This window comes from Alosa sapidissima, chromosome 12 (assembly GCF_018492685.1).
Source record: "Alosa sapidissima isolate fAloSap1 chromosome 12, fAloSap1.pri, whole genome shotgun sequence".
NCBI classification, from domain to species: Eukaryota; Metazoa; Chordata; class Actinopteri; order Clupeiformes; family Clupeidae; genus Alosa; species Alosa sapidissima.
The window spans coordinates 6,786,281-6,814,273 of NC_055968.1; the positions used below are offsets into that span (position 1 = coordinate 6,786,281).

The following is a 27,993-nucleotide window of genomic DNA, read 5'->3' on the forward strand; positions in this document are numbered from 1 at the left end:
TGACTCATCTTGTAATGTACTGTACATGAAAGCATTTGCTTTACCTCAGATGCCTTTGTTCATACTCTATATCCATAAACAAAAGCTGATCGTCAAAACAACCAGAATGATATTGGGGGTATGGCCTTCAGTACTGACTATGAAGTGGCGCTTTCAATATAAGCTCATGGCTAGTGACTCCCACTCCAAGGATCACTCAGTCTTAAAATATTACTGTAAGCCTGCAGGAGCAGGTGTTAGGGATGTTGATGGGTAATCAGGTGTGTAGATTCGCCACTCTCATTCTGCTGACTCTGAACTTGGAGGATTAGTTGGCGAGCCGGGAGAGAGTTTGTCCATCTCAGTGAATCTGAGTGCACATTCTCTTCCACTTTTCTTTCGGGCTCCCCTGTGTTTTCTCCCTGCAATTGGGATAAAGCCGTGCTTTTGTAGGTCCGCAATGAACCAGAAGGTCGTCCTCATCACTGGCTGCTCCTCAGGAATTGGCTTAGCGCTAGCAGTGCGCATTGCCAAGGATGAGAAGAAGAGATTCATGGGTAAGATGCCAATCTATAAAAATGCCAAAACTGGACTCACCTTGGATTTAAGAACTCGTTGCACACCCGTAAGTGGAGGACAAAGTATAATTTGCAAGTATGTTAGTTATACATAGGGCTTCGGACTTGTAACCGGACGGTTGCCGGTTCGAACCCCCCACCAGTAGGAAAGGCTGAAGTGCCCTTGAGCAAGGCATCTAACCCCTCACTGCTCCCCGAGCGCCGTTGTAGCAGGCATCTCACTGCATCGGGATTAGTGTGTGCTTCACCTCACTGTGTGTTCACTGTGTGCTGAGTGTGTTTCACTAATTCACGGATTGGGATAAATGCAGAGACCAAATTTCCCTCACGGGATCAAAAGAGTATACTTATACTTGTATACATGCTGAAAATGATGGTTCCTTTCCTGAAAAAGATAATTTGCAGTGACTTAGTGGCCAACACTATGGATTAACTGGTGGAGATAAATATTGAAATCTTTATTGTTGTTGTTGTTGTTGTTAATATTATTATTAGTTATACTGCAGGTTATGATAATACATTATGTTTACACTTACATAATATTGTTTATCACTCTCAATGCTCACTGAAACTTTATGAAGTATCTGAATGTTTGTTGCTCACCAAATATCAGTTTTATGAGGGCTTATGCTTTGTGTCTTTCAGTCTATGCCACCATGAGGAACCTTGCCAAAGGCGAGGCCCTGGTAGAGGCTGCCGGTAAGACCCTGGGACGAACCCTGGAGATCAAACAGCTGGACGTGTGTAACGAGCAGTCGATCAAGGCCTGTGTGGACAGTCTCCCAGACCGCAGAGTGGACATCCTCAGTAAGGCTGACACCATTTCTGAAGGCATCAGTGTAGCTTGTCTATGACAGTGATGATGATCTGTCAGCCATGGCCTCAAGCTGGGATAGCCAATTCAATTCAATAAAAACATTCTGCAGAATTCTGAAGAGCTGTATAATTGTATTATATATTTAATGTCATATTTTATGTTCAATTGTGTATTTCATTAGCCTCTGTCAGATGTTTACAACTGATTGTGATTGTGACTGAAATGGATGATTCCCTTCTGCAGTAAGCAATGCAGGGATGGGCCTTATTGGGCCAATCGAGTGCCAAACTATAGACGAGATGAGAAACGTCATGGACACCAACTTCTTCGGTTTGATTCGACTCCTCAAAGAACTTCTGCCAGACATGAAGAGGAGGAAGAAAGGCCATATTGTAGTCATAAGCAGTGTCATGGGAATCCAAGGTAAAAGCGCAGATATGACATCACATGTCATGACATTCAAACTAAAAGGGGGGCAGATTTTATTCTACATAAGAACAAATATGTATTTAATTAGATCAATTTAATTTTACACATACTCAACTCACCCAGTTATATTCACTTATACTTAGGCTCTTAATCATCACATTACTAAAGGTTTCCTTAGTTTATGCCAGAGTTACAGTAATTGAATTTTCAAAATGGCACTCAAACAATTATGGCAGACCGTCAGAACGTTGGAACACAGTGGAATGCCAAGATCTGAAGAGTTAAAAAGGTTTGTGTGTAAGGTGCCACCATTTAATGCATGTATGTCTTTTTACTCTAGGAATTTTGTTCAATGATGTCTATGCTGCATCCAAATTTGCTTGTGAAGGGTTCTGTGAGAGTCTTGCAGTTCAAGCCCTGAGATTTAACCTGAAGTAAGTAGTCACACACCAGAATAGACACTTCACAGTATTTCTATTCCATGGTCACTGTGATACAGAACTACTGAATCATGGGAAATTATGCTGCATAGAAGAATAAAAATGAAAACAGGAATAGCACAAAGGAAAAGAAATGGGTACATCATCATCTTAGATCAGGTTTGATATTATCGTGAATCAGATCAGGTTTGATATTATCGTGAATCAGATCAGGATTGATATTATTGTGAATCAGATCAGGATTGATATTATTGTGAATCAGATCAGATCAGGATTGATATTATTGTGAATCAGATCAGGATTGATATTATCGTGAATCAGATCAGGATTGATATTATCGTGAATTATCTGATGTTCTGCGGTACATTCTTTAAATACAATACAAACACTATGGCCATGGACTTTTTAAGCACATTACACAATGTATATCAGCATTGTATAGGCATATCAACAAGTTAGGGAAAGTTTGGCAAGGAGGACCATTGTACGAGATGGTGTAGTCCATCCAGACTACCATGCAAAGATACCTGTGTCCTACTTGTCATTATGAAAAACATCTGTGGCAGAAGGCTGCCACATCCCTCCCCTCCTTTGATGAAATAAACTATACTGGGACATAAAATCCCCTGTCTTCCTTGTGCAGCCACTAAAGGCTATTGCCAACGGGACATCACACCCTGCCATCAAGTAGGATTTATGTGTGTGTGTGCCCTCATAGTTACTAATACGATATATAGCTTATGGGTAAATTCCTCATTCATTATGGATTTCCTCTCAGGATTTGCCATTAAACCTCTCCTTCTGTTCCAAAAAAGGCTTAAGGAAAAATGGCAGGTCATGCGGTTTTAATATCTGAAGGAGTATTGTAGTGCACACTGGAACATCTGACAAGCAGAGAGAGGTGTCTGTACTGTTATTGCAAATAGTGTTAGAGTGACAACACCTTTAAAGGAAATAGCTAATCAATGTTTTTCTCTGGTGCAGTATTACACTCATTGAGCCCGGCCCGGTCATCACTGAATTTGAACGTAAGGTCTACGAGGAAGGCATGAAGATAGACCTTTCAAAAGCCGACAAGGTGACGGCTGACATGTTCACCAACATTTACATGAAAAACTATGGCCAGATCTTTGAGAGCCTTGGCCAGACACCTGAGGATGTAGCAGAGGTATGCATATTTTAACATTTTAAATCTAAGGAATGCATGTACCGGTATGCCTATATATTACAACTGCAGCATGCTCACTGTGTTTCTGCCATTCCCAGCACACACACAAAATCATCACAATGGACAACCCGCCCTTCCGCCATCAGACAAACACTCTGTACACCCCAATGACCACTCTAAAGTACGCTGACCCAGAAGGAGATCTGCCCATTGACACCTTCTACAAGATGGTGTTCGAGCATGACAAGGTGTTCAATGCCAGCCTCAACTTTCTCAAGCTACTGCGCTGGAGAAGTCGCAAGAGCTTCAGTCTGGAGAAAGAGGAGAAAAAATCCTAATCAGCCACCTACATACTCTATGCTACATTTACATTTGCCTTTATTCATTTGGCGGAGGCATTTGTCCAAAGCGACTTACAGCAGTGGAATAACATTTGAACTTTTAATCATATTTAGATTTAAGCCACAGAGCTGCAGTACAACAATAGAATAAATTTAAGCTATTAACATTTAAGCATTTTAAGATTTAAACTTTTAAACTACAGGGCTACAGCTACAGCATTAGAATAACGTTTAAGTACAGTGCAGAGAAAAATATAGCTAGGAGTTATCGCTGTATCTGTCAATACTAGTGCTAGAGGATAAGAGTGTCTATTAAGTACCAGTAGAAGTATGGAGGAGAAGTGGTAGAAGAGGATATAGAGAAGAGGAGAGAGAGAAGTGGAGTGGGAGGAGGGATGAGTGTGTATTAGGTGTGTGAGGAGAGAAGGTATTCTTGGGAGAGTTGTGTCTTCAAGAGCTTTTTGAAGATAGAGAGGGATGCCCCTGCTCTAATGGAGCTTGGCAGATTTTTCCACCATCGGGGGACCACAGATGAAAAAAGTCTGGATTGCCGTGAAAGTGGGGGCGGTAGTGGCAGAGTGGAGGAGCGCAGGGGCCGAGGGGTAACTTAAGCTTTTATGAGAGCACTTAAGTGGGTGCAGACCCAACAATCACTTTGTTTGCAAGTATTACTGACTTGAATTTGATGCAGGCGGCTAAGGGAAGCCAGTGGAGCTCAGTGAACAATGTCTGCTTGTTTGTTCTGTACAGAGGTCTGTGTTCCTTAGTTATTCTTTGTAAGTTGACATTTTATATTTCTCCTTGTTTTTTGATTGAACTCCATGAGGAAACGAGAAAAGAAACCATCATTGTGATGAATCACAGACGAAATGACCGAGTATACTGAGTTCTGCTGATCTGATAGATCACTTGCTCAAACCCCTGTGAACCTCATGAGTGGATCTTGAATTGGGCTGTGTTTAATAAAGAGAACAAACCAAAAAGAGCCAATGTAATCATTTATTTCAAACACATTTATTTGAGCCAATGTAATAATTTATTTCAAACACATTTATTTGACAGGGTTCATCAGGGATTGACAGTAGCACAGTAGTACAGACCATGTATTACAAGGCATCAGTGATGGTGATTAGGAGTCTCCAGCCATAGGTTCTGTCTTATTTAATAGTATTATCATCGGCTTTGCAAATGTGGGCTTGTCTCTCAGACAAAGAAGCCTAGCCTAACAACTTGCATTAGGCTACTTCAGTATTCAAATGTCGGTGAGAGTAGGCCTAGGCTATATGATTTATTTAAATAGCAACAATCACAGGGAGGCCACATTGCTATCCTAATTTATTAAATGTAATATTTTTTAACTCGCTTTGAATATTTAATTCTCAAAGTTTCAATTATCCCACCTGCGACATCTATATCTTTCCAGCTGACATTTCAGACGTAGGCTACCTGCGCTTGCACGCTGGGTGCCTGATCTGGTGAAAGCCAGACTAGGCCTACTTGCACACACTTTCACTTTAGAATGGTGTGTGAATGACAGAGGGATAACAACCGTGAACACAAGTTTCAAAATAAAAACGATATTTCGTTTATTTTTCTGAAGAGACGCATATTTTCCCCTTGGGATCTACAATATCATGGTCTCTACGGATATTAGGTCTAATGTTGTGGTATCCATTCTACCAAAGAAAAAAATAAGACCTTGCGAATGAAATTCAATAGGCTACTTTTAAGGCCTTAATTTGACAATAATGTAATTAAATGTAAGACTTTTTCAATACGTCTAAGAACCCGCGGGCAGACCTACCATAGCCTAGCCTACTTGCCATGTGTGTTAATTCAAACATTTCCCTTCTTGGTTGGTATAGCAGCAGCCGATAGATGGCAGCAAAGGGCACATACAGCAAATACCACAGTATTTATAACAACATTGTCCAATAACATGACCAGCTGCCACATACCTTTGTGACATGAGTATGGGTGGAGTTCCATGAAACCAAAATGTGTCCTTGTGTAATGTATTTTTCAGGTCAAGAACAGATACTGTAGGTAGGCCTATAGCTTATAGCTGCATAGTATTTTAATTTTAAAAAAAGGGGAGGGGGGTGATACAATCATTGAACATCATGGTTTTAAAAAACAACAACCAACCAAACAAACAAAAACCAGTGTAATTTAACCTTTTAATAAAATGTGGTCATGGGCTTCACAGAACACTAAGCTACAGCATGGTATGCTGTTAAAGATCAACATATAAATCCACATCTTCTCCTGCACAGCAACAATGTCCCACAGGAACCCAGAGAAATGGCACACAGTAGGCCTAAGCATAATGAGAAAGATCAATCTGAAACAAAAGGGGGATCCCTTCAATGCCTCCCTTCCCATTTAAAGTGTTTCTGCTCGTGTCACATTTTCATTCATAGTCACCTAAATTATTTCATGCATCTGAAAGTACACCACCCCTATAGACTAGTAGCCTATAGATCCGTTTGGGGAGATGCCTATGTAAAACACTTCCTCACAGACAAAATGCAGTAGATAAGTCTACTACAGTCCAACACACCTGGCATTGGGTGGCCTGCAAGACCAACCAACAAGCCCTTGCATTTATGGCCATAACTCTACACACACAAGACATAAAACTGAAGGCTACCAAGTGCACCAAGGCCAAAAAATATTCTGGGCCTATCAAATGTTATTCTGTCAGTGTGTCATGATAGTCATTGCTTACAATAGGCCTAGTGATGACAAAATAAGCGTTCAGAAAATTAACGCCTCCTCATATCAATCAGTCCTGATTGGTTAATGAGCACTAAAAGATGCTGAAAAACACATGAGAACGCTGTCGGAAGTTGCCCTGTTGCTACGAGCGCAAGCGGGTGTTGTAGACTTCGACTAGGGCGGAGACAACGCCTTGGAGAACGCCCTCTGTCACCCCGGGTCGTTGTGCATTGTGGGACTGTTTCCGGGGGAGAGCTCGCCAACGCTATTCGGGCTGACATCATGGAAGTAATGAATTAAATGTTTTATGTAGTGACGGAAGTGCAGTTTAGTGTCTTTATCAAGACGACGCACAATTTTCAGTAAAAGTGTTTCTTTTACTACAAAGCACGAGAAAATGCTACCGACAGCACGTTGTACTAATTAACTTGCAAGATAGTCATGTCCACAAAAGCGCAGCCCAGCAGTGCCGTTGTGTGCTAGTGGAGTGGTAGCAAGCTAGCTAGCCAGTCAGCTAGCATAGCTTATGGTAGGCTAGCAAGCAAGTTTTTAGAACTCTTTAATTTGGTGTGTGTGTTGTTTTAAGCCTATGTCACATTCCACCTCGGTAGTATCCGGCAGAAAGTAGGGTTTGGGATCTTTTTAAACGTGTATTCAGAAAAAGCCGGGGACTCCAAGAAGCATTAACGGTTGCTAACGTTAGCTTGCTAACAAGCTAAGTTGTCTCTATTGAAAGGCCGTTGCGAACCTCCCACTAGCACCAGTGTGAGTAACGTCTCACTCTATTTTGTGTTATTGTGACTTTTTCAACAAACGGTATTAGAAAGATGGCCTCATCATCAGGGAACGACGACGACTTGACCATTCCAAGGGCAGCCATCAACAAAATGATAAAGGAAACTCTCCCTAATGTACGGGTAGCAAACGATGCCAGGGAGCTTGTAGTGAATTGTTGCACAGAATTTATTCATCTGATTTCCTCGGAGGCTAATGAAATATGCAACAAGTCCGAGAAGAAGACCATATCTCCCGAACATGTCATCAATGGTGAGTGCATGAACAGATTTCTTATCAGTCGCTTGCTGTCATTTTAAGTTATCTCGATGAACCACGTCATCCCCTTCTTTACAACAGTTACCGGCAATTGTAAGCGTAAAACAAGTCAACATAACATTCAGCATTAGAAGGCCATCTAATACTATTGTATATGAATATGTAGTCCATCATTGAGCTATCTTCTGGGTTAAGTATGAACATATGCGGAATAAGTGAAGTGTAGATGGACACACCCACTTTACGACATGACAGGTGTAACTTACAGGTTATTCGTGGTCTGCAAGCTGTGGTCGTCACCCCCTGTTTTATTTCATGCAGCACTTGAAAGCCTGGGCTTTGGGTCCTACATCGCGGAAGTCAAAGATGTTCTGCAGGAGTGTAAATCAGTAGCGCTTAAAAGGAGAAAAGCAAGCTCCCGCCTGGAGAACCTTGGCATTCCCGAAGAAGAGTTACTACGTCAGCAACAGGAACTGTTCGCGAAAGTAAGCAGCATCATCATCAGCAACAACTGCTTATCAGGGTTGAATGCTGTAGCCTAGCCGGCCAGACGATTGCGTCTTGATGGTTGAGCAGATGTGCAGCATGAAGGGTCACTTGCATGCCTGTCATTGTTTTAAACTATAGGCCTTTGAATAAAATGCAATCACGTGGGGAGTGGACTTGGTAGTCTGCCATGTGTAATTTTGGGCTGCTTCCTTGAAGCTGTGGCCATATCAGTGGTGAGCTGAAGTGGCCAGTGATTAGCCCATTGGAGCACATTTTAGAATAAATTGGATCACCAGTGATGTGTTCTTTCTTTCCCTTAAGTGGTTACATGCAACCATGGCTTTACTTTGTGTTTTAGTGCATATCTGTAACACCTATCTCAGATAATGCTGTGTATCTGACATTTTATCTGTGTGTCAGTCTGTGTATTTATGTATGTAATAATGCATTAGGTTTGATTCTGTTTCTCTGTCTTGTGTGTGTGTGTGTGCATGTGTGTTTGTGTGCGTGCATATGTGTGTTTGTCCAGGCACGGCAGCAGCAGGCAGAGCTGGCCCAGCAGGAGTGGCTGCAGATGCAGCAGGCGGCCCAGCAGGCCCAGCTGGAAGCCTCGGCCAGCGCAGCCCAGCAGGCCGGCTCCTCCCAGGACGAGGATGAGGAGGACGACATGTGAGGGAGAGACAGAGCGAAAGGAAGAGAGAAAGAGATGCACACTCGTCTGTCCTCTGCTCTGCCTGGGCGAGCAGAAGCATCTGCAGTGTTTGTGGACAACTACCCCTCCCCTCCCCTCCCTTCTCCCTCTTCCTCTTCCTCTTATCCCTCTGACAAGGCCCAGAGACATTCGCAATTCAGAATGAGCAGTATACACTTACATAGATGTTTCCTTTTTTTAAGACGAAAAAATATAAAATTGTTTGGGGCTTACATGTGGCCCTTTTAGATAATTGTTCGTGTTACTTGTTAACCCTGACAAACCAGGCACAGTCAAAGCTTTCTTTCCACAGCCATTCTTTTTTTTCATGTTTTGTTTAATTATTTACTTTTAACAATTGGCCCATGCTATCTCGTTTGGATTTGTCAGATGTTTAAAAAATGGAATTCTCATGCATTATATGGGATGCAAAGAGAAACGATTTATGGAAATATTTGTTCCTGAACTGTTCCTTGCTGAGTATGTACAAGATGAGTGTTTAAGCTCTTGTACTGCCTCTTTTAGGTTGATTGTATAATTGTTCCTCAAATGTTATTTTTGTAATGTTCAGCGAGAAATATTTTCTAAGGGGGTGTTACTGGCTCCTTGAATAGGCATTTGGGGCATCGGGGATAGTTTTGATTTTGTTCTCTCCTTTTTATAGGAACAGCTCCTCACCCTTGTCTTGCTCAGTGGATAATACAGATATTATTTCCAAAAAACATTTGGAGTTTTATTTGTTAATGTTAGCTGTTCATTGTTTTTTTTTCTTTTTTTTTTTTTTTTTTGGATCATTTTAGTTAATTCAAGGTGTAAGTAGGTTGAGGCTTTTATCTTCCTAATGTTCAGTACAGTGTTGCTATTAAAAGATATTCTCTTTCTCACCCCTAGTACCAAAGACCGGAGAGAGGCTTAAACCCCCTCAGTTACCAGACAGAGTAAAGCAAAATATACCGATAGTGTTTGACTTCTGTATAGAATTTAATGGCTTTGTTGCGGACAGTACCCAAGTTTGTGCACACAGACACATACACAAAATGGTTAGTGACTTTCACTTTGTACAATGTTTTGATATCTGAGAAGTTGTTTTTCCCCCAGGTGCGATGTGTAAAAGTTGCGTTGTGAATGTGTGGTGAATTCTTAACTTGTGGTGATTGGTTATCTCTAGTTGAAGTGTGTTCACATGGCTTCTCAGAAGCTGTAAGCTGTATTCTCTAAGCAATAAAGTAAAACTGTTTTATAGTCACAAGCTATCCCAATATGATTTTCTCCCTCCGTCCCATTTGAATACAAACTTTGCAGTTTGATTCAATGGTCTCTTATTTAGAAAATATTTCAGTGAAAGAGGCCGAGTCATTCATTCCTGTTTTGTTTTGTGGGTTGCTTATGTACAGTGTCTTTCAACGAGATCCCTACGGTTAAAATTTCCAGGATTCATCCATTGCCATTCAAATTAATATTCATGATGTTCTTTTGTCATAGATGAAATGGTCAAGTGTTATATAAGATGTAGGGGGAAGGACCGACACAGGATTTCTTGTGTTGTAAAGACATGGTTGCATAAGTGCATTGTCAGGCATGTCCTTTCTAAGCGACTCTTGGTGCTATAATGATATATGATCATGATATCTCGCTTAAGGAACCAACTGTCAGAAACTTTGATGTTGCCTTACTAGAGCACAATGCTACCATCCCTGTGTATCTATCACCACATCATGTACATAATGTAGAACTCATGATCAAGATGTTTGCACAATGAGTCAAGGTACTTCAGATGATACTAGCTGTGCAGCAGTGTATGAGTGATGCCAAATAAAAAAAAAAATGCAATGTTTCATATATTGGTATGCTGGCCAAAATTTGCGTTCACTAAATAGATTGTTCCATCTTATATTTTAAGCTTAGATCGCCCTCTTGTGGTCATCAAAAGATTAATTGCTCTAAAACGGGTGGGCAAACTGCTTTTCACTCTCCTTAGAGAACGTTTGCAATGTCAATGTCAAAACATCATGTGAAATAGAGAACATCATGTTAAACTAAGTTAACTCTTAGTTCTCTCCTTTGCAGCAGATCTAACGTGAACATTATGCGATCCATTTAATTGGGAACAGATTGATTGGGAATGCGTCTGCACTCACGAGAGTGAGAGAGAGCTGTAGGTTCCAGCTGGCTTGTCATTGTTGATAATTGATATCTCCTTATAAGAAACTTTTAAAAGGAAATAATGAAGGCAACAGTAGTTCCCACTACTGACCATTTAAAAACTGAGAGGGCCCAGCCGTAGGTACAACACTAGCCATAGCGGAGCAAGCAGAAGATCATTGAGAAATAAACCTGAATTAAAGCGACAGTGCACAATTTATACATTTGTTAAACAGCATAAAATTAGCAGTATTTTTAAGCAATTCATATTTTAAAATAAATACTTTTCATACAAAATTATAGGCTATATTATTATTATAAAAATGTATGTATGTGTCGTGGGCGGGGTTGGTTGTTGTGCGGCCCGCCGGCCAATTTTCAAAACCCAATGTGGCCCTTGAGCCAAAAAGTTTGCCCACCCCTGCTCTAAAATGTCAATTGGCCAATTCAAATAAAAAAATTTCTCACCACAGTCTCCCTAAACCATAGCCTGGGTGAACCCAGAAGCGGACTGTTGTTTACCGTCTATTGATGTTAGCCAAGGCACCTTGGTGCACTTCCCAAAACCAATGGGAAATTGCATTGCAACCAACAAAATTGCTACCGGTAACTTAGTTATCAACTATGGTTTTGGGAAATGCGGCCCTGTAATGTAGGCCTATCTTCTCTCTGCTCTGGAGAATGTTTGTAATGCTTTCTAGACTGTTCAATTAGGCTTTCACACACCTTTGAGGAAAGGTCTTCATAATGAGATGCATAGACTAAACCTAAAGCTTTAATAAAGGTCACACCTTTTGCTTATGTTTTTTATAATAAAGCCTTATCCTAACTTCTAAAGAAACCTACCTAGTTGTTATCTGCAAAATATCACCGAGTTAAAAATAATATATATAGGCTAGCCTATATATTAATCTAGGCATTTGCCATTGTTGTGGGGGGGGAAATGAACAGGGGCTGACAGACAGAGGGCGCCCAGGATATGAGAGAACAAAATCATGAAACTGCTCAACTCAAGTCCTCAGACCTTCCCACCATTCCATGTTGCCTATTCAGTCTGTCGATAGTGAAAGGTCGTCCCTCTTGTGCCGTGCCGAGAAAGGAGTTTAACTTGTCAAATGCAGACGGTCAACATTTACGTGGAGAAAAGTCGGAAGAACCTCGTAGACTAAAGAATAATATCCATCATATTCCTCCAAGACTCAGGTCCCACTGTTGTCATAGACCACAAGTCTTTTTTTTTTCCAGAAACAGTTTGTTCGAAGGCTGAAGCGATCACGCTGTTTCCCTTTTTTTCCTTTGGTGGAAGTGAGGTCAGGTGAGTGTTCTGATGTCTGTTTCTACTAGTTGTGAATGTAAATAACATTTCATACGCGTTTTGTTTTTTTACATTGATTTAAAATTAAGTTCCTTTTTTTTTACTGAACTGTCATTTCATTTCAAGATTTCTGTAGACATAACGTGTCATTATCGGTTGGGTGTTTTCCTCACTTGTAACAACATGTTTCTGTAGTTTTTGTTCGTCTGTTCCGTGTATCCCAATGGCCACTCCTGTATTAGGCTACTAAGACTGTTCTTATTGGTTTGAATAACTAACCAACATGTTGCAAAAGCGGAAACATTTTGTCCTAAATGCTGTTACCATTAACGTTTATGCTACCCTCGGTTCTTACACTTGAAGAGGCAATTATGCCAAGGAACCTTCTGGATTTAAGTGTAGCCTATAAACTATGAGCAGTCTACAAACAACAGTGGCTATTTAAAAGTTGGCTGAAAATGAAAAGAAAAACGTGTGGGCCTGTATTAAAAAGTCTAGTGTTGCAAACCAACACAGGCTATTTGCTTCAGGATCTTCCCAGCCTCAATTAGCCTACTATAACCTATAGCCTACTGTTGAAGATGATCAGCAAGCATCCACTGTATTAAGCAATTGTAACCATATGGGAAAAAGTCATTGCTTTTTGCTTGTGTGGTTTTTGTGTGTCTGAGAGACCGCATTCTGCTTGCCACTTAATTGTGATTTATATTCTCATGTTCTGTTAAAGTCTGGCCATGAGCTTTTGTGAATGATTTGCTTAGATGTGTGAGGTGTTCCTTTAATTATGTTGAGTGTGCAGAATTAAGGTACAGCAGCAAAGTACACAGAGGTGGCCCTCTCTGAAAAGGCACAAGGGAAGCTGGACTAATGAAGAGCCTATAACTGCTTTGTGTCTGTGCATGATGAATCCACAAGCATATCTGCTTTCCATGTAACAGAATGTATACCATTTCTATTTTGTGAAATGTTACTCCGAGGCCCATTTTGGCCCATCAACAACAGAATTGGAGTTGAAGTGACCATATGTTTCTACATAAGTAAGCCTTTGGATATCCAAATCTAAATCAAGAAATGACTTTCCCTTCATTCAAGGAATGAAAACCCAGATGTTGTTTAGCCTACATGATAAACATCTACATATTAAAAAATCTGTTGATTTTTTTTTTTAATTGGTTGGAGGTTGAAAGAGGCTGCATTTCACTCCTGTAGCCAACCCTTGTGGACTATGCCTACAGGTATGTGTACTGTAGATAGACAGATTTACTTAATTGGTTACAGAAGGGAAATTGCAGTGTTGCAGCAGCAATTTACATAAATCACAAAACGCATACTGTAACTTCCACATCCTTCTCTCATAACCAAGTCTAGAGAGTCCAAACCAGAGCCAGCCCTACTCAGCTTGTTTAGTGTCTTAGAGTCACTGGCACTGATGTTGCAGCCCCAACAGATGGGGGAAAGATATGCAAGATCTTGCTGCACACATTGAAGGACATAAGCTTTCTCAAGAAGTAGAGCCTGCTCTGACCCTTCCATTAGACAGCCTGTAATAGTTTGGCAAGCCTGCATCGTTTATCTAGTCATTCACACAGAGATCCTCTCAGTCTTGAAATGCATACCTGTGTCACCAGGGAGAGAGAGAGAAAGAGAGAGTGTGTTCCCTCAGCTGACTGTGAGAGCCTCATGGTTGATTTGTTATCATTTGTTATGGTTGTGGGTCCTACTGTATGGATCCTAATTGTGTTTGGTTGTGTGGAGTGGGACAAGGACCCAGTTTTGTTTTTGTCTGCTTGTCACTGCGTATCAGTGAGAAAATGGCACATTTGTAGGGTGATGCTCTCAGCTGGTCCATTGATGGGGACACTTGGCCATGCCGTTCTATGTGTGTGTGTGTGTGTGTGTGTGTGTCTGCATATGGATGCTGATGTGAAATACCGTTGCTTTTATGCCTGTGATTCTAACTGTTTTACTGTAAAATATGTTAGCTGAGCAGAACTCTGAATCATCTGTGGAATGGAGTTGCTATCCAGTGAATGTTGCCTTTCCAGTCTGAGCCAGTTGTCTCCCTCATTGTGCCTGCTCTGTGCTCACATTCCACTCTGGTGGAACGTGAATGAGTGCCACAGCTTTCCCGTGCCAATAAGTCTCCTTGTAACCCCTAAGGCTGTTACTTGGGTGTCTGCCACTAAGCAAACACTTCTACTGTAGATACACAATGCAATGAAACGGTTAACGTCTCACTCTCTTTCACTTCCAAGACACAGAGCAAGCAGTAGATATAATCTAATAGATGATGAGTGCACTGAAAGGTCAAGATGGAAGGGCTGAACTTATGGACACTTTTGGACTTTTACTTTTTCAGTCATTTAAAAAAGTGTTTCAGCAATGAGTTTCAGTAATGTTGCTCAGACAAATTTTCAAAATACAAGAAATTGTATTGAAGAGTTTGAAGTATATTATTTCATACTGTCAGTGGATACTTAGGATGTTCTTATTACTTGTACCATATCATACATAAGTTAATATTAAGTTATCTAGTTAATAAGCAGTTCTTTCTTGGAAGCTGACATGGTGCTGGAAAGCCCATTTGGAGTTCAATGCCAATCAGACTTGTGTGTCCACTTGCCTGGGGTGGTGAGGGCAGAATGTCCATTTTTGGGTGAACTGTCTCTTTAACAGAGACTGACAGTGAGTCCATAATGAGTGGAAGATCAGCTGTTCTCCCCCCCCCACCACCACCAAACACCACCACTATCGCCAACAACAACGTGTCAGTCTCTCACCACCAGAAGTTTTTTTTTCTTACCCCCCCCCCCCCCCCCCAATACCCCCCTCCCCCCAATCTCCCCCCTCTCTCTGGCTGGTAATGACGTGGAACTGGGCCCTGTTGCCTAGCTACAGTGTGTGAACCCCAGTGTGGGTCTATCTCGTGAGCTGGTGCCTCTCCCTCTGGCTGCCTCTACTTCGGTTTCACACTAGCCCTAGGGGAGCTGGAGTCTGCGTCACCACCAGCCCAATAAAAAAAGACCATCGCACCCCTACCAATATGCCCCCCCCCCCCCCATACACATAATTATTACAACCACCACTACCCCCCTCTACACACACATATACCAAAGTCACCACCAGCAAAATAAAAACAGACCCTCTTGCCCCTCCCAGTATGAGATTTGGGGACTATGGTGGGGGTACATTCATACCACCAGCCCAATAAAGATACACCTCCCTTCACCCACCCAAGCTCCAACCATCATCACTACCATCAACAACTCCCTCCACCAAAGCTCACTTCCAAGAATGTGGTGAAGAAGCCAAAACAAGAAGAGAGAAATGTGTTTTGTATTTTGTTTTGCTTTTTTGTATGGTCCTTCTGCCTTGGATTTGACTGGCAGCCCTGCCATCTCCATCCCTCACCGGAGTGGATTAGAGTGCTGGAGTTATTGCTATGTTCATCTGCTATGCTGCTCTCGTCCTCAGCTACATCAATGACTGCCAGGTTGGTCATGTTTGCACGCTAATGGACTGCACTGACAGACTGAGCTGGGGGTCTCCCTGTGTAATGCCTTGGCTTGAAGCCTAGCATTGGCAATGTTCAATCTATTTTGTGAGAAGCCCTTTTCGGTGTTCGCCGTTATCATGTATTTTTCTTCTCGGTTTGAAGATGACTGAAGTTTTGGTATTTGTGGTTTTGGCTCTCAGCAGGTCACCACAAGCTCACTAATGATGAGTAAATCTTTGATACCCGTAACCATAAAAGAACTTGCCATGATGGAACTCCCATACAAGTCATCTTGGATCCACCCTGAGCTGTGTGTGTGTGTGTGTGTGTGTGTGTGTGTGTGTGTGTGTGTGTGTGTGTGTGTGTGATGATGGGGCACGTCAGCTGGATGTGGACGCCGTGTGCTGCCCTTGTGATTGCTGCCTGTGTGTGTCTGCCCCTATCAGCGTCAGCCGCGTGAGGTGCTACATGACAGCCCTGCTGTGCCCACCCCCAACCCGCGTCCTGGGCACTGACCCTTCTGCCCACTTTCCATCTCTCGCTCTCTCTCTTTCCTATTGTTTCTCTCTCTCTCTCCTTCATATTCTCTCTCGCCCTCTCTCTCTTTACTATTGTTTCTCCCTCTCTCCTTCATATTCTCTTTCTCCCTCTCTCTTTCCTATTCTCTTTCCTTCCCTGTCTTGTCTTTATTCCCTTCCCCCTTTCTCTCTATCTATCTCCATTTACCCTGTCTCTTTCCATTGTTCTTTCTTTGTATTTCTCCCTCCCTCTCTCTCTCTACTTTCTCCCTTTCTCTCTCCCTCACTATCTTTTTCTTTTTCTCTCAGGGACATGCTTCAACACATTCTACCCCAGGGCACAGGGACATGCTGACGCACAACACATTCTGTCATTGTAGCGTGAAGTGTGTGTGTGTGTGTGTGTGTGTGTGTGTGTGTGTGTGTGTGTGTGTGTTCTGGCCATTGTAACAGTGTGGCCCTGCAGATGTGTCCACTCGTCCAGCCTTTCCCTCTCCTCCTTTGATCCCCTTTCTGGAGGTTTGCGCTATCATGGCTGCTTGTAAGTTCCAGGTTGCAGTGGTCTTTGAGGGTCAGTCGGCCCAGTGCTAACTTTCTGTATGACAACAGCAAGCCTCTTGGAGGCCAAATTGCTGTGTTTACTCCTAACAGTCCAGTCAGGCACCATGTTGTAGTTGCAAGCAAACTCCACTGCTCTCATTTGGCCAACTGATTTTTCCCTTTCAAGTGTCCGTGTCAAACCTTCTGCACTGCATCACCACACGCCACACACTGGGAGAGAGGACACTGAAGAGTGCTGTTCAGTGGAGGTTACTGGGACAAACAGCCTTTCACAATGTTGGAGGGCCGATGAACCCAACTTTGCTAGAACCCAAAGTAGTCAAGTTTTTAAGAGGTTTAAAAGGGTAGAATCGTTATAGACCTTGGCTATAGCTGGGAATAAATTATTTAGTCATTGCAGAAGGGTGCTGTACAAGATATAATCATATAACCTTGGCCCTTTCACCTTTTCTACAAGGTTAAAGCACATCATGATTGTGGGAAAGGCTCTGTTCTCACAGTGATGGCCGTTTAAACACGGCTCTGTCAGAGTTAAACTCTGATATTTGATAATAAGGGCTAACTTCACCCCTCTCTAGTGCCTGATGGTCTTTGGTTTCATCATTCCTTGCTGGTACTGATTGGGATTACACGGAGTCGAGTGTTGAGTTGCCGTGCCAACGGAGGTGAGTGGATGGGATGGTTAAGCTCAGCTGGCCTTATCTCGTCTGTGTCCGTGGTGACAGGAGCCTCCTATTCAAGCAAGCCGGCCATAAACAAGCAGTGTCCGATGTTTTTAGTTTAGGTCTCTCTCTTTTCTCTCTCTCTTCTCTCTTCTCTCTCTCTCTCTCTTTTCTCTCTCTCTCTCTCTTCTCTCTCTCTGTCTCTCTGTGTGTGCTGGCCTCTTCTCTTGATTAGGTAATATTGGCTAATTTACTCACTGGGCTTGTGGCAGATGTAGTTTGGGAAGCAGGGAGGCACAAAGGAGAGAGTCTCTTTCCCAATTGATTTGCCGTGCGCAGAAAGGGCACGATGAATCGCTGGATTGTGTGCGAGGAGAAGGTAGAGGTGGAGAGCAGTAATGCTCGGGCGTCGTGCTCAGGCTAGTCCAGTGGCTGACGTAAACATCTCTGTGCTATCCCACCCAGATCGAGCAGAAGCCATGATGACGCTGTGAAGTTGTGGGATTGTTGAAAATGAAAAAATGTAAAGCTAGAATCGAATAGGCCCGTGTGATGTGTCCTTGTATGTACATGCGAAACACAAAATAAAAAAAACCCTCCTTTAATCTATTTGAAGACTGTCATTTTCGCACTTGCGTCACGTGCCGTCACGGTCGTTCTCATGGGCGAAGAAACAACATGCCCGAGTTTGCCAGACAGACGTAGTCGTAGGCGGCTGCACGGGGTTGTGACGTCTGTGTGAGCTCCTTGCTACCAATCTGCTCAGACCATTCAGCACCACGTGTGGCCTCTGTTGTGAAACATAGCTGAAAATTGCTTCCATTCCCTCAGGATAGTATTTAAGGGGTGAGGGGGATTGTGTGTGTGTGTGTGTGTGTGTGTGTGTGTGTGTGTGTGTGTGCGCGTGTGTGTGTGTGTGTGTAATCCACAGGGAGTGGTGTGTGAGAGGAGTGGCGATGTGGGTTATTTGTGGAAACAGGTCTTGGTGTTTTTCATTGGTCCTGGTGATGCTGGTGGTGGTTGCCATACAAAGGGCTGTCGCTGTGACGAGCCTGATTGTTCTTTGTGTGTGTGTGTGTGTGTGTGTGTGTGTGTGTGTGCGTGTGATTACCATGGTCACATCATCTGACACATCATTTCCAGCCATCTAATTCTTGACAGCAAGTCACTCAGAACGCACACAGAAGCACCATCTGCGCTCAGGAGGGAAGTCATTACATTAGTAACCCTACGCTTTGTCCAATCTGTTTTCATTCTGTCCTTGGATGAGGTACATTTGGGACTTGAAGCTGCTTTCCAGTCAAAATGCCATTGTTGAGCAGTGGCAAGCTTTACTTGTCTGTGGTGCCTGAATTTCAGTAACCACAAATTTTCAATCAAATGTGTGTATTTTGATTTGTTTTGGATGTTACACAATGTAATCACTAATTTCACTCTGTGTATTGTGAATGAAGCTGTCAGTGTGTGGTGCATCCCTACGGTATCATTTAATCTCTATTGAAAACAAACCCCTTCTGTCATGTCAGGACAACAATGAGGCATGCATCAGGAAGTTATCATGATGGCACAATTACGCCTGTCACGCTCTCATCTCTTTCTGATTGGTTGCACAGGTAGAGCAGGAGGTTGAGTGCTGGCCTGGTGAACTCTGACCCTGACAGGTCCCTCTGGCCATAAGAGCCTGCTCATAGGTCTCTATTGTTCCCTTGGAAACAGGTCCTTTCTGCTGTGCTGGGCTATTTATGGAGTCATTTGCCTTCATCAAAGCCAAAGCCCCTCACTGTTACACATCACAAGTTCCGTGAGGTCAAAAGGGCAATCTTTGGGAGTGTGTTTGCAATGATTAGTTCCATTATTTTAAAATCATGGTTTCCCTCCCTGGTTGCCTAATATCCTGGCCTTTCTGTGTAATTCTAGAGGCCCCCCCCCCCCCCCATCAGATTGGCTCCCAGGGGAATCTAGGCGCTTCTTGGTGCCCCAGTCGCTCCACTCGGCACTCCCATGTGTGAGGCTTTGCACTTTGTCTGCGGTGTGCCCAGTGTGCGCAGGGATTACATGTTTAGTCCTATTAGGTGCGCCACCAGAGAGCTCACTCATTCATTAGCGCGGCGCCAACTCTCAGTGGAGCTTTCTCAATTCAATTCAATTCAAAGGTGCTTTATGGGCATGACAAAAAAGGGTATTTGCATTGGCAAAGCAGTCATACAAAACAGTATAGACATATATATGTAACATACATAGATCTAAACTTATATAAAATATCCATAGGTAATAGAGGGTAAAAGAAGAAGGATGGAGGACAAAGAAAAAAAAAGTATCTTTCTCTCTCTCTCTGACTCTTGCTCTTTTTTTGTTCTTTCTTACTCTGACTCTCATTACTTCTTTCATCTCCTCTCTCTCTCTCTCTCTCTCTCTCTCTCTCTCTCTCTCTCTCTCTCTCTCTCTCTCTCTCTCCTCTTTTATCTCTCTCTTTCCTTCTCTTGCCCTCCCCATCAATCTTTCTTATTCTGTTTTAAATGCCCTTTTCTCCCTCACTCTCTGTCTTATACACCCGTATTCTGACTCTCTTTCTCTCTCAACCCCAGTAGTTCTGAGACTCTCTCTCTGCCCCAGCCTTAGACAGCCATTGGCCCTGAGCACACGCGCTCTCAGCCCAGTCTCGTTTATCACCTTCACAGAGGCGGCCGGCCAGTGGCATACAGCACGGATACAAGCCATTAATTACAGAGGCAGAGGAGGGTCTCACTGGCCAACGACCGACTGCGGTGTCTCGCCGGCCTGTGCCGAGCGGCTGGAGTTTGGCATGTGATGGATGTCTGGAGTGGTAGAATGCCCCCGGCAGCCGCAGTGTAGCGTTGGCCCTGAGTGCTGATGCAACGGCATGGCTCTCCCAGCTGTCCCCCGTCACTTGAGAACCAGTTAGCAGGCACACTCAAGGGGTTACACAAGGCTGGACACTTGCTCGGTAGACAACAGAGGTCAGCCGGCAAAAGCCACACAGTGGCTGAAGAACCACCCAGACACAAGCCATCAGTAGCAGCCTGGCTCCAGGCGCCAGTCTGATGCACTCTTAATGAGGGGTCAAGGGAGGATGTGGTGGTCGCCTTGTGGACAAACTGTTGCAGCCCTCCTGGCTTCCCTGCTTTGCTCCCCCCCCCCCCCCCGGGCTCTAAAGACGGCACACACTGTTGCTCACTCTCCGACTGGAGCCCTGGCAAACACAAGGCGGCCGAGGAAGCAACCGGTTACCTAGCAACTGTAGAACACCGTAGGTAATAAAACATTTCAACACCTCAGTCGTGGCCAGACCGGGAACTTGACATCAGAGCGGGTACTAGCTCTGCGCAGTGTCCAGTAGAATTCCAAATGAGCCCTGGCCGGCCGGCGAAACAAATATGATTAGAGGTAATACATGGCTAGATGGTCCATCTCGGAGCGAGGCGAGGCGTATCGATGGAGCTGGCCGGGGCTCTGGCGTTGCTCCGATCTCTGTAGGTTCTAAATAGACAGTGGGGGGCTTTGTTGTGGCCGTGCTGCTGAGTCTGAAGCTGCTGGTTTCCCTGCTGCCTGGTTTGCGCAGGCGTAAGCACCAGCGTTTGTTTGGTGTAAACGTGACCTGTAGGACAGCTCGGCAGCTCACTCCTCCACCATGCAGTCTTCTGTTCCCTTCTTATCTCAGCTCATCTCTGTGCTGCTATGGACACCAGGGCAGTTTAACTGTAATTGAACCATCACAGACAAAAAGCTGAGGATGTGCTGATGTATAGTGTTTTTAATATAGACACTTTTCTTCCTTTGTGAATAAAACTGTGTGACTAGTAAATCCATGGAAATATAATTTGGAAATAAAATCGTTTGGAAATAAATATGTATTGGGATTTTTCTGTGTTTTTTGTCATCTGAGAGTTTTTCTGTGGGGGAAATTCTGAAAACAATCTGGTTTCAGGAAGCCACTGAATAGGGGAAGTGGCACTGTATTTGGACTTTGCTTTATACTTTATGACTTAATGTTTCAATAAAGGATTGCTCTCTCTCTCTCTCTCTCTCTCGCGCTCGCTCTCTCTCGCTCTCCCTCATCTCCATGACGAGTTTCCTGCCTGTTGCCTAGCGATCCATATACCCGCATTTGGCCCGCCACGACTCAGCCTGGTGGCTGCTTGTTTTGTTCAGTCACCCAGATTCCTGTCATTGGGTCCCTGGAGCATTCGGGGGCTGCTGGCTCCTCACGTCTAACCGGTTGTGTTTCCATGCTTGCTTATCGCCAGTGGTCTATAAAAATTCACATTTCATCTCCACGAAAGGAGTTAGTGAAGGGCCATTTGCTCCAGCCTCACCCCTCATAAAGGACATGCATCCCTTCAGGCTTGGATTTCAGCCCTGCATTTCTCTGTAAAACACACTGAATTGTTCCTCTTGCCTGGTTCACCCTAGCTTTTCCCTTTCAGGAATTTACTGTGTGTGTGTGTGTGTGTGTAGGAGAGTGTTTGTGTACACTCTCTACAGCCCAGGATTTTTCTTCTGCTATGAGAAGGTCTTCGTGGAATACTATCTGATTTCAGAAGCAGTGAGATCTGTGCTTGTACTCACAACCACTGTTGAGATGGTGGTGTGTGGTGCTTTTGTGTGTTGAGTGTGTGCTTATGTCCCTGTCACTCCAGTCAATAAGCCTCTACTATCCATCAGCTCTGCCCTTACATAAGCTGTCTCTGTGAACCTGCATGTCTGTTGCTTAGCAATACCCAAGTCCAGACCCTGGCCGCGGTCCTCTTTTTCGTGCAGACTAATACATTTTACATTGAGTGCTGATAACTGTTTTGATGCCACATTTCCAAGGCGTTTGGCATTGACTGTTTCAGACGAGGGCTGCTTTGGTGTCTGCCTGAACCACAGAGTGTGTCACTTCTCTTTAACATTTACAAGCCAGTTACCAGAAAACAATTGACTCAGACTTGACTGTGAGTTTTGACACACACACTCTTGTAGAGGTAGGAACTAACGTAACTCCAGCATGTTTGACAGGTTCCTCCCCCTTAACGCTAAGAGCCGGTTTCCTGTATATGATTTAGAGAACTTGAATGGAGATTTCCATTGAATAAAAGGACAAGGCATAATCCATGTATGGGAAACGAGTCCTGGTAGTGTTAAGAAGTGCTATAACATCCTTCTCTCATGTCACCATCATATCGTCTCTCACGAAAACTAATGAGCCCTGGCCTGGACTGACCTTAGCCAAAGTGATCTCAGTCTGACCAGGGCTGTTTTAATCAGCTCAGCTCAGCGTTCTAAATCGTGTTCTGGGAAGATGGAGTTCTGCTCGGGCTGGAGCAGTGCCTCCCTTCCTCTATAGGCTACACAGCAGGAACATTTTTGGACATTCCTGATGCACTGTGGGCAATGTGGCTGGCGGAGCGCTCAGGAAGCCCCACCAGGAGGAGCCGTTAGACACGGCGTAGACAGGCAGACGTTTCCGGCCTCTTTCTCTCTTTTACCCCAGTCTCCCTCTCTCTCTCTTTTACCCCAGTCTCCCTCTCTCTCTCTTTTACCCCAGTCTCCCCCTCTCTCTCTCTTTTACCCCAGTCTCCCTCTCTCTTTTACCCCAGTCTCCCTCTCTCTCTCTTTTACCCCAGTCTCCCTCTCTCTGTGTTTTCTGTGGATGTTTGGTGGCTGGCTTTAGTTTACACCACAGTGACCAGGAGGAGAGGCGCAGGAAGACAAGGTCTGACTGGTTTCACTGGAATGCAGTGAAAACACACACACACACACACACACACACATGCATGCGCCCAGTCTGTGACTCCACCTGTGTGTGTGGTTGCAATACCTCAAACCTCTGCCTTACTTTGACTCCGCATGTGGTTTGAAGGGCTTGAGGGTCATTCCTAGCAGGGCTCTGTGACCTCTCTATGAGAAACTAAGCTGCTGACTAGAGGTTGAATTCCATTTTAAGCCTTGTAACGTGGCATGATGAAGCTATAGGAACTGCGTGGATCTTCTTATAAAACTAACATGTCTCTCTGTCTCTCACTTTTAGGTTCCTCCTGCATCTTAGCTGAATCTGTGCATCCAGAGCACTTCCCAACCACCGAAGATCAAGGTTGGTCATATTGTTTGCGTCTTAGTATGTCACACGCTGTCAATGTTATGCAACAAGCAGTTATCTCAATTACTTAGGGTTCAATGCTGCTTTGCTTTGTACCTAGTGACCTCTGACTGAAACATTTCAAATAGCTATTGTTGTTTGGAAGTTGAAACAAAGCCAGCTTGGCTACGTGTGTGTGTGTGTGTGTGTGTGTGTGTGTATGGGGGGGTGCCTTGCAATGGGAATGCCAGACCTCCTCAAGGCTGCCAGATTCATCAGCTCTCACTGTTTTATGATCTGTGTGAATATTATCACCACACTCCTGCCAGATAGCCAGTATGGTCTCCTCCCATGGCTTACTATATGTAAAAACAGGTTTGAAATCGCTTGACATATAAAACATATTTAAGCATGCACTACAGCAACATATAGCTAGTTAGTTAGCATGCTACCTCTTTATGGTATTAGCATGCTCATGCTAGTTTACCTCATTATGGTGTTGAATGAGACGGCTCTGGCGTACTGCTTATCTAAGCACCCAGCAGCACCAGTGGAGAGGGCTTCATTGTAAGTCACTTCTCTTATCTCTTCATGCATGTTGACAAGTACAGAACCAGAGCAGCCAATTGGATAGCTCACTCACACTAATGCGCACCTTGTCACAGTAAGGGTTCAAGATTGAGGCCCTCTCTGTAGTTCAGCCTGACTTGTCATCTAGGAGCTGCAAGCCACATGGGCCATTCACAAAAACTGCAAGTGATGCTAAGACATCAAGGTTGATGGCCAACCTTTAGTTTGGTGGGATTGTCAGAAAAAACACATTGCGAATCCCCACACCAGGAAATACAATTTGACACTGAGGTTTTCAACTGATCAGCAAATGATGTACTTGACATCAAGTTGATATTTTGCTACAGGTCAAATGTTCATAATGCTTCCAATAAAACTGGGCAATATGACCTCCCCCATTTTTCAGTGATGGAATTTAAAAAGAAAATCGATTTTCATAAAAACAAATCGATTTTAATAAATAAATAAAAATCAATTTAAAGTTGATTTTTTTGCCCAGCCCAAGCTCCCAGGTAAAAGGGAAGGTTATCTGAATAGTTTAGAAATGTTTTAGCTGTTTTCATTTGAAGTAAGTGAAAAGTGTTTTTTTTTTTCTCCAAAAGCGCTTGAGTTGAATTGAAGGAGAATAGGTTTTTACTGGGTGGAAGCTAAGAGACTCGGTGAGTCAGGTGGTGAGGTGGTGATAGAGACCCTCACCGCCTAAAAAATTAAGTCTGGGGGCGTAGTCTTAATCTGAGCCCTAAACATCTGAGATAATTTAGTTAATCTGAAAGAAGGGATAACATCTCAGTAAATTAGCTTTTTGTCCAAAATAATTTAGGCAAGACCAGGCTTTTATTGAGAAGGTGGAAGGTGAGGGAGTCTTGCACGTTTATCACCTTAAGTGCTCCCCATGCTGCTCAAATGACGGCTCAATCTGAACGCAGCTGGGCCAGATCTGGGCCAGCATATTTCCAAAGTATTTGTGCTCTCAATCACTCTGCTCCCTCTCTAATGTGATGTAACGGTCTTAGTCCACCCCACCCCCGTGCGCTGCTTGAGCGCTTGTCTCTGCCTGGTAACAGTGGACATATGTTTGTGGTTTGTCTCATTAGGAAATGGACTTGGTGCCCCCCTTTATTGTGGACTAGGCCTTTGTGAAGTGATCAGATGACATCCTTGACTAACAACATCAATTATGCATGCATTAGGAGCATAAACCTCCTCTCAAAATCCCTTTTCTCAGCAACTTAGGTGATAGGACACTGTCCTCTTGTGGTAACTTGAATTATTGCATAGGCAGTTGGGATTTTGATTATTACTATGATTGTGCATAAGGTGTACAGCACTGTTGCAGTGTATATTATTTACCATTTGGGATGGAGCCCATATTGGAGTATGTCGAAAATATCAGTCAGTGAACCACCTTCAAAAGTATTTCAGTTTGGTTTTAGAGTACCCAGATCAACTGCAGACCTGCTGTACCACTGATTTTCAGTCATCATGGCTATAGGTTGAATGATGTTTTGTCTGTTATTGAATGATGAAGTTAATGTGAATGAATGCGAACTGTATGACGCAAGTAGCTCTCTGTGATTGATAGCTCAAAACGCAACTGGTTCCTCTATATGATTGATGAGGTAAATCAGCCTTTTCTCTTTGATGTTGCAAATAGATCATTCAGTGTCTCTCTGACACACACAGCCAAGTCTCAAAGGTTTCTCTCAGTCTCTGAAAGTCTTTGGCCTTGCATGAAATTAGCTGATATGACCTTTGTCCCAGATTTCTTGGCACTGGCCCCCCTCCAGATGAACAGAAGATCCAAGGCCTGTATTTCTCCTCTGTTATATCTGGGTGGAATGAGGGACTTTTCCACTACTGTGATTCATTTATCTTGTCAGTGAAGATACTGGTGATGTCACCTGCTGTGTGACTGTTGAGTCATCTGCTGTGTACAGTGCATACATACAAACACATATAAAGTACAAAGAAAGTATTTTTTGAACTTTCAAACTTAATTTTGTCTTGTGTTAAGTTTCTGCATTACGGCATCATCTGTTTATTTTATTTTGGACTTAACTTAACCAGTTTTTGTTCAGGCCTTTCCAATGACTGTATATGCAGAGAAAGCAAAAGGGAAGGCAAAGATGTTGCATAATCCACTATATGTTACTGGGAAGTCTCTTTGAAGCTGAAATTGTGTTTGAACAAGATACTGTATATTTTAGTTTGAAGATTGAAATTTCAACTTGCCATATCACTTTGTGATATGTAGTAGCTAGCCTATATCTTCGTCATGTAGGTATGATATTGGATTTAGTTAGCATATAGAGGTAATTAGTGCGTAAAATGCTACTTACTTTTACAGTACTTTTACGGTACTTTTATATTTAGGACTAACTACATGGAATGGCATCGTGTTAAGGTAATAATGTCCAGCTGACATCTGTAGGTCATAAGACTCTCCCACAGATGGCGGTATTGAGCTTAGCTCTGCACCTACAGGGTGGCAGTAACTGCTGTTAGTGAACAAAAGAATGTCTCAGGATGGGTGAAACCCATTGGTCATGCGTTTTCCCATTAACCCACCCCAGACATTTCCCTTGATTTGTAATGTTCACACAATGAACAATGAAGTGTCTGGGGACGTTAACTTCACAATTCTTCACAATAGCGCAGTGAGACTCTGTCTCTCAGTGAGAAGTGTCTGTCCAGCCGTCTAACTAGGCTACAACACAAGGCAATTAGGGGGAGAGATGGAGAGATGACATGTGTTGAGTGCAGAATGCAGATGTGGGTGATGGTCGGCCAATTCAAATGGAACTTGAATTTGAGGTTCAGTCTTCCCAAATATTGAGACAAACGCATAAAAAACACAACCACAATGCAAAGTAGCCTATAGACTTACCAGTGCAGCATACTGACAGCAAAAACCTGAAATAATGTGCACATGTGCAGAGTCTGCAGAATGACAATGTGGTGACTGTTTACAGAAAGTTGCCCCATTATCAAGAAATGGCAATGGCACCACCTTTTCATGGTATTTACTGTATTTCTGCACTCCCATCCCATGACTGTAGAATCCTTCTCAGAGCTCTGTGTGTGTATGCAAGAAGATGTTGGGAATTGCACATATATGTGTTGAAATATTTTCATGCAACTATGTGGTTATACACATCCTACTTCCATTTCCTCCACCTGCTGTGTGTGTGTGTGTGTGGTGGGGTGTGTGTGTGTGTGTGTGTGGGGGGGGGGGGGGGGTGTACGTGTACATGTGTGTCATTTTGTGGGCACTATCAGTGCCAATGAGATGTAAGTCAGTATTAGTAGGACTGCTGTCTGCACAGGTGTGGTACAATGGCTCTCTATGAGACTCGGGGACAGGTGTTGCATGCGACCCCGCAGGCTCTACAGCAGGGGCCTGTGTCTGGGCCGTATACGTCAGTCCGCCGCACGGGTAGAGGCGGCTACCAATCTCCCCCGTCAGTCCACCACATAGATCTCAGATGAAGCCAAGGCTTGTTCTGTTCCTAGAGTGCCCCCCCTGCCTTACTTAAAAACATACTGCACCTACTGCCATCTCCCCACCCCCACCCCCAGCGTTCACCTCCTGCACGTGCTCACTATCTCTGGAGCAAGGGGCCTCAGAGTCCTGGGGCCCTGCAGATGTCTCAGCTCCCAGGGACAATGGAATGTTGTGTGTCCAGCCTTCCCTAGCCCCACTACCCACCACCACCCCCCTTCCCTCTCTCTGGCCCGGCCGCACTTATTTGGTCAGCTTGTTCTTCATCATAACTGCACCAGACTGCGTCAAACATGCTGTAGTAATATTCTTTATAAAGCAGCCAGTACATGGTGATATGATGACGCGCACTAAGCCTTGCATAGTTTTCCTGCATATCTGGTAGGTCGAAATGGGGCACACAGTAAGCCAGACAAGTCCCTCACAGCGGAAAGACGCACTT

The 27,993-nt window shown here is 43.7% G+C and overlaps 3 protein-coding genes across 7 annotated transcripts in view; all 3 read left to right on the plus strand.

The window, feature by feature from the left end:
* The first annotated feature begins 114 nt into the window (after positions 1–114).
* On the plus strand, positions 115–4,088 carry zgc:109982 (uncharacterized protein LOC553564 homolog). Its single transcript, XM_042111860.1, has 6 exons — positions 115–536; positions 1,203–1,364; positions 1,618–1,797; positions 2,144–2,237; positions 3,228–3,411; positions 3,510–4,088. The coding sequence occupies exons 1-6, from the start codon at positions 440–442 to the stop codon at positions 3,747–3,749; spliced, it is 957 nt and encodes a 318-aa protein (XP_041967794.1). The 5' UTR covers positions 115–439; the 3' UTR covers positions 3,750–4,088.
* Positions 4,089–6,608: 2,520 nt separating this feature from the next.
* Positions 6,609–9,952, plus strand: dr1 (down-regulator of transcription 1). 3 transcript variants are annotated; one of them, XM_042111873.1, is made up of 4 exons: positions 6,609–7,002; positions 7,297–7,520; positions 7,848–8,011; positions 8,545–9,952. In XM_042111873.1, exons 2-4 carry the CDS (start codon positions 7,301–7,303, stop codon positions 8,686–8,688), a joined length of 528 nt encoding a protein of 175 aa, XP_041967807.1. In that variant the 5' UTR covers positions 6,609–7,002; positions 7,297–7,300; the 3' UTR covers positions 8,689–9,952. The 3 variants fall into 3 exon arrangements, with proteins under 3 accessions (XP_041967807.1, XP_041967806.1, XP_041967808.1); XM_042111874.1 differs by having other exon boundaries at positions 6,611–6,761; XM_042111872.1 differs by having other exon boundaries at positions 6,610–7,520.
* Positions 9,953–11,855: 1,903 nt separating this feature from the next.
* gng12b (guanine nucleotide binding protein (G protein), gamma 12b) overlaps positions 11,856–27,993 on the plus strand; it is a 44,104-nt gene continuing 27,966 nt past the window's right edge. Inside the window, exons 1-2 of one of the 3 annotated variants that reach the window (XM_042111875.1) lie at positions 11,856–12,163; positions 23,432–23,494. The gene's annotated coding sequence lies outside the window, so the exon portion shown is untranslated. Of the gene's footprint in view, positions 12,164–23,095; positions 23,117–23,251; positions 23,330–23,431; positions 23,495–27,993 lie in introns of those variants that run through there. The other 2 variants (XM_042111878.1, XM_042111877.1) reach the window with 2 other exon arrangements.

Bases quoted from the DNA above. Each gene is read 5' to 3' on its own strand.
- dr1 (XM_042111873.1), top strand. From the start codon at position 7,301: ATGGCCTCATCATCAGGGAACGACGACGACTTGACCATTCCAAGGGCA. The intron at 7,521-7,847 runs GTGAGTGCATGA...TATTTCATGCAG, and splicing joins TCCCGAACATGTCATCAATG to CACTTGAAAGCCTGGGCTTT. The intron at 8,012-8,544 runs GTAAGCAGCATC...GTGTTTGTCCAG, and splicing joins AACAGGAACTGTTCGCGAAA to GCACGGCAGCAGCAGGCAGA.
- zgc:109982 (XM_042111860.1), top strand. From the start codon at position 440: ATGAACCAGAAGGTCGTCCTCATCACTGGCTGCTCCTCAGGAATTGGC. The intron at 2,238-3,227 runs GTAAGTAGTCAC...TCTCTGGTGCAG, and splicing joins GCCCTGAGATTTAACCTGAA to TATTACACTCATTGAGCCCG. The intron at 3,412-3,509 runs GTATGCATATTT...TGCCATTCCCAG, and splicing joins CACCTGAGGATGTAGCAGAG to CACACACACAAAATCATCAC.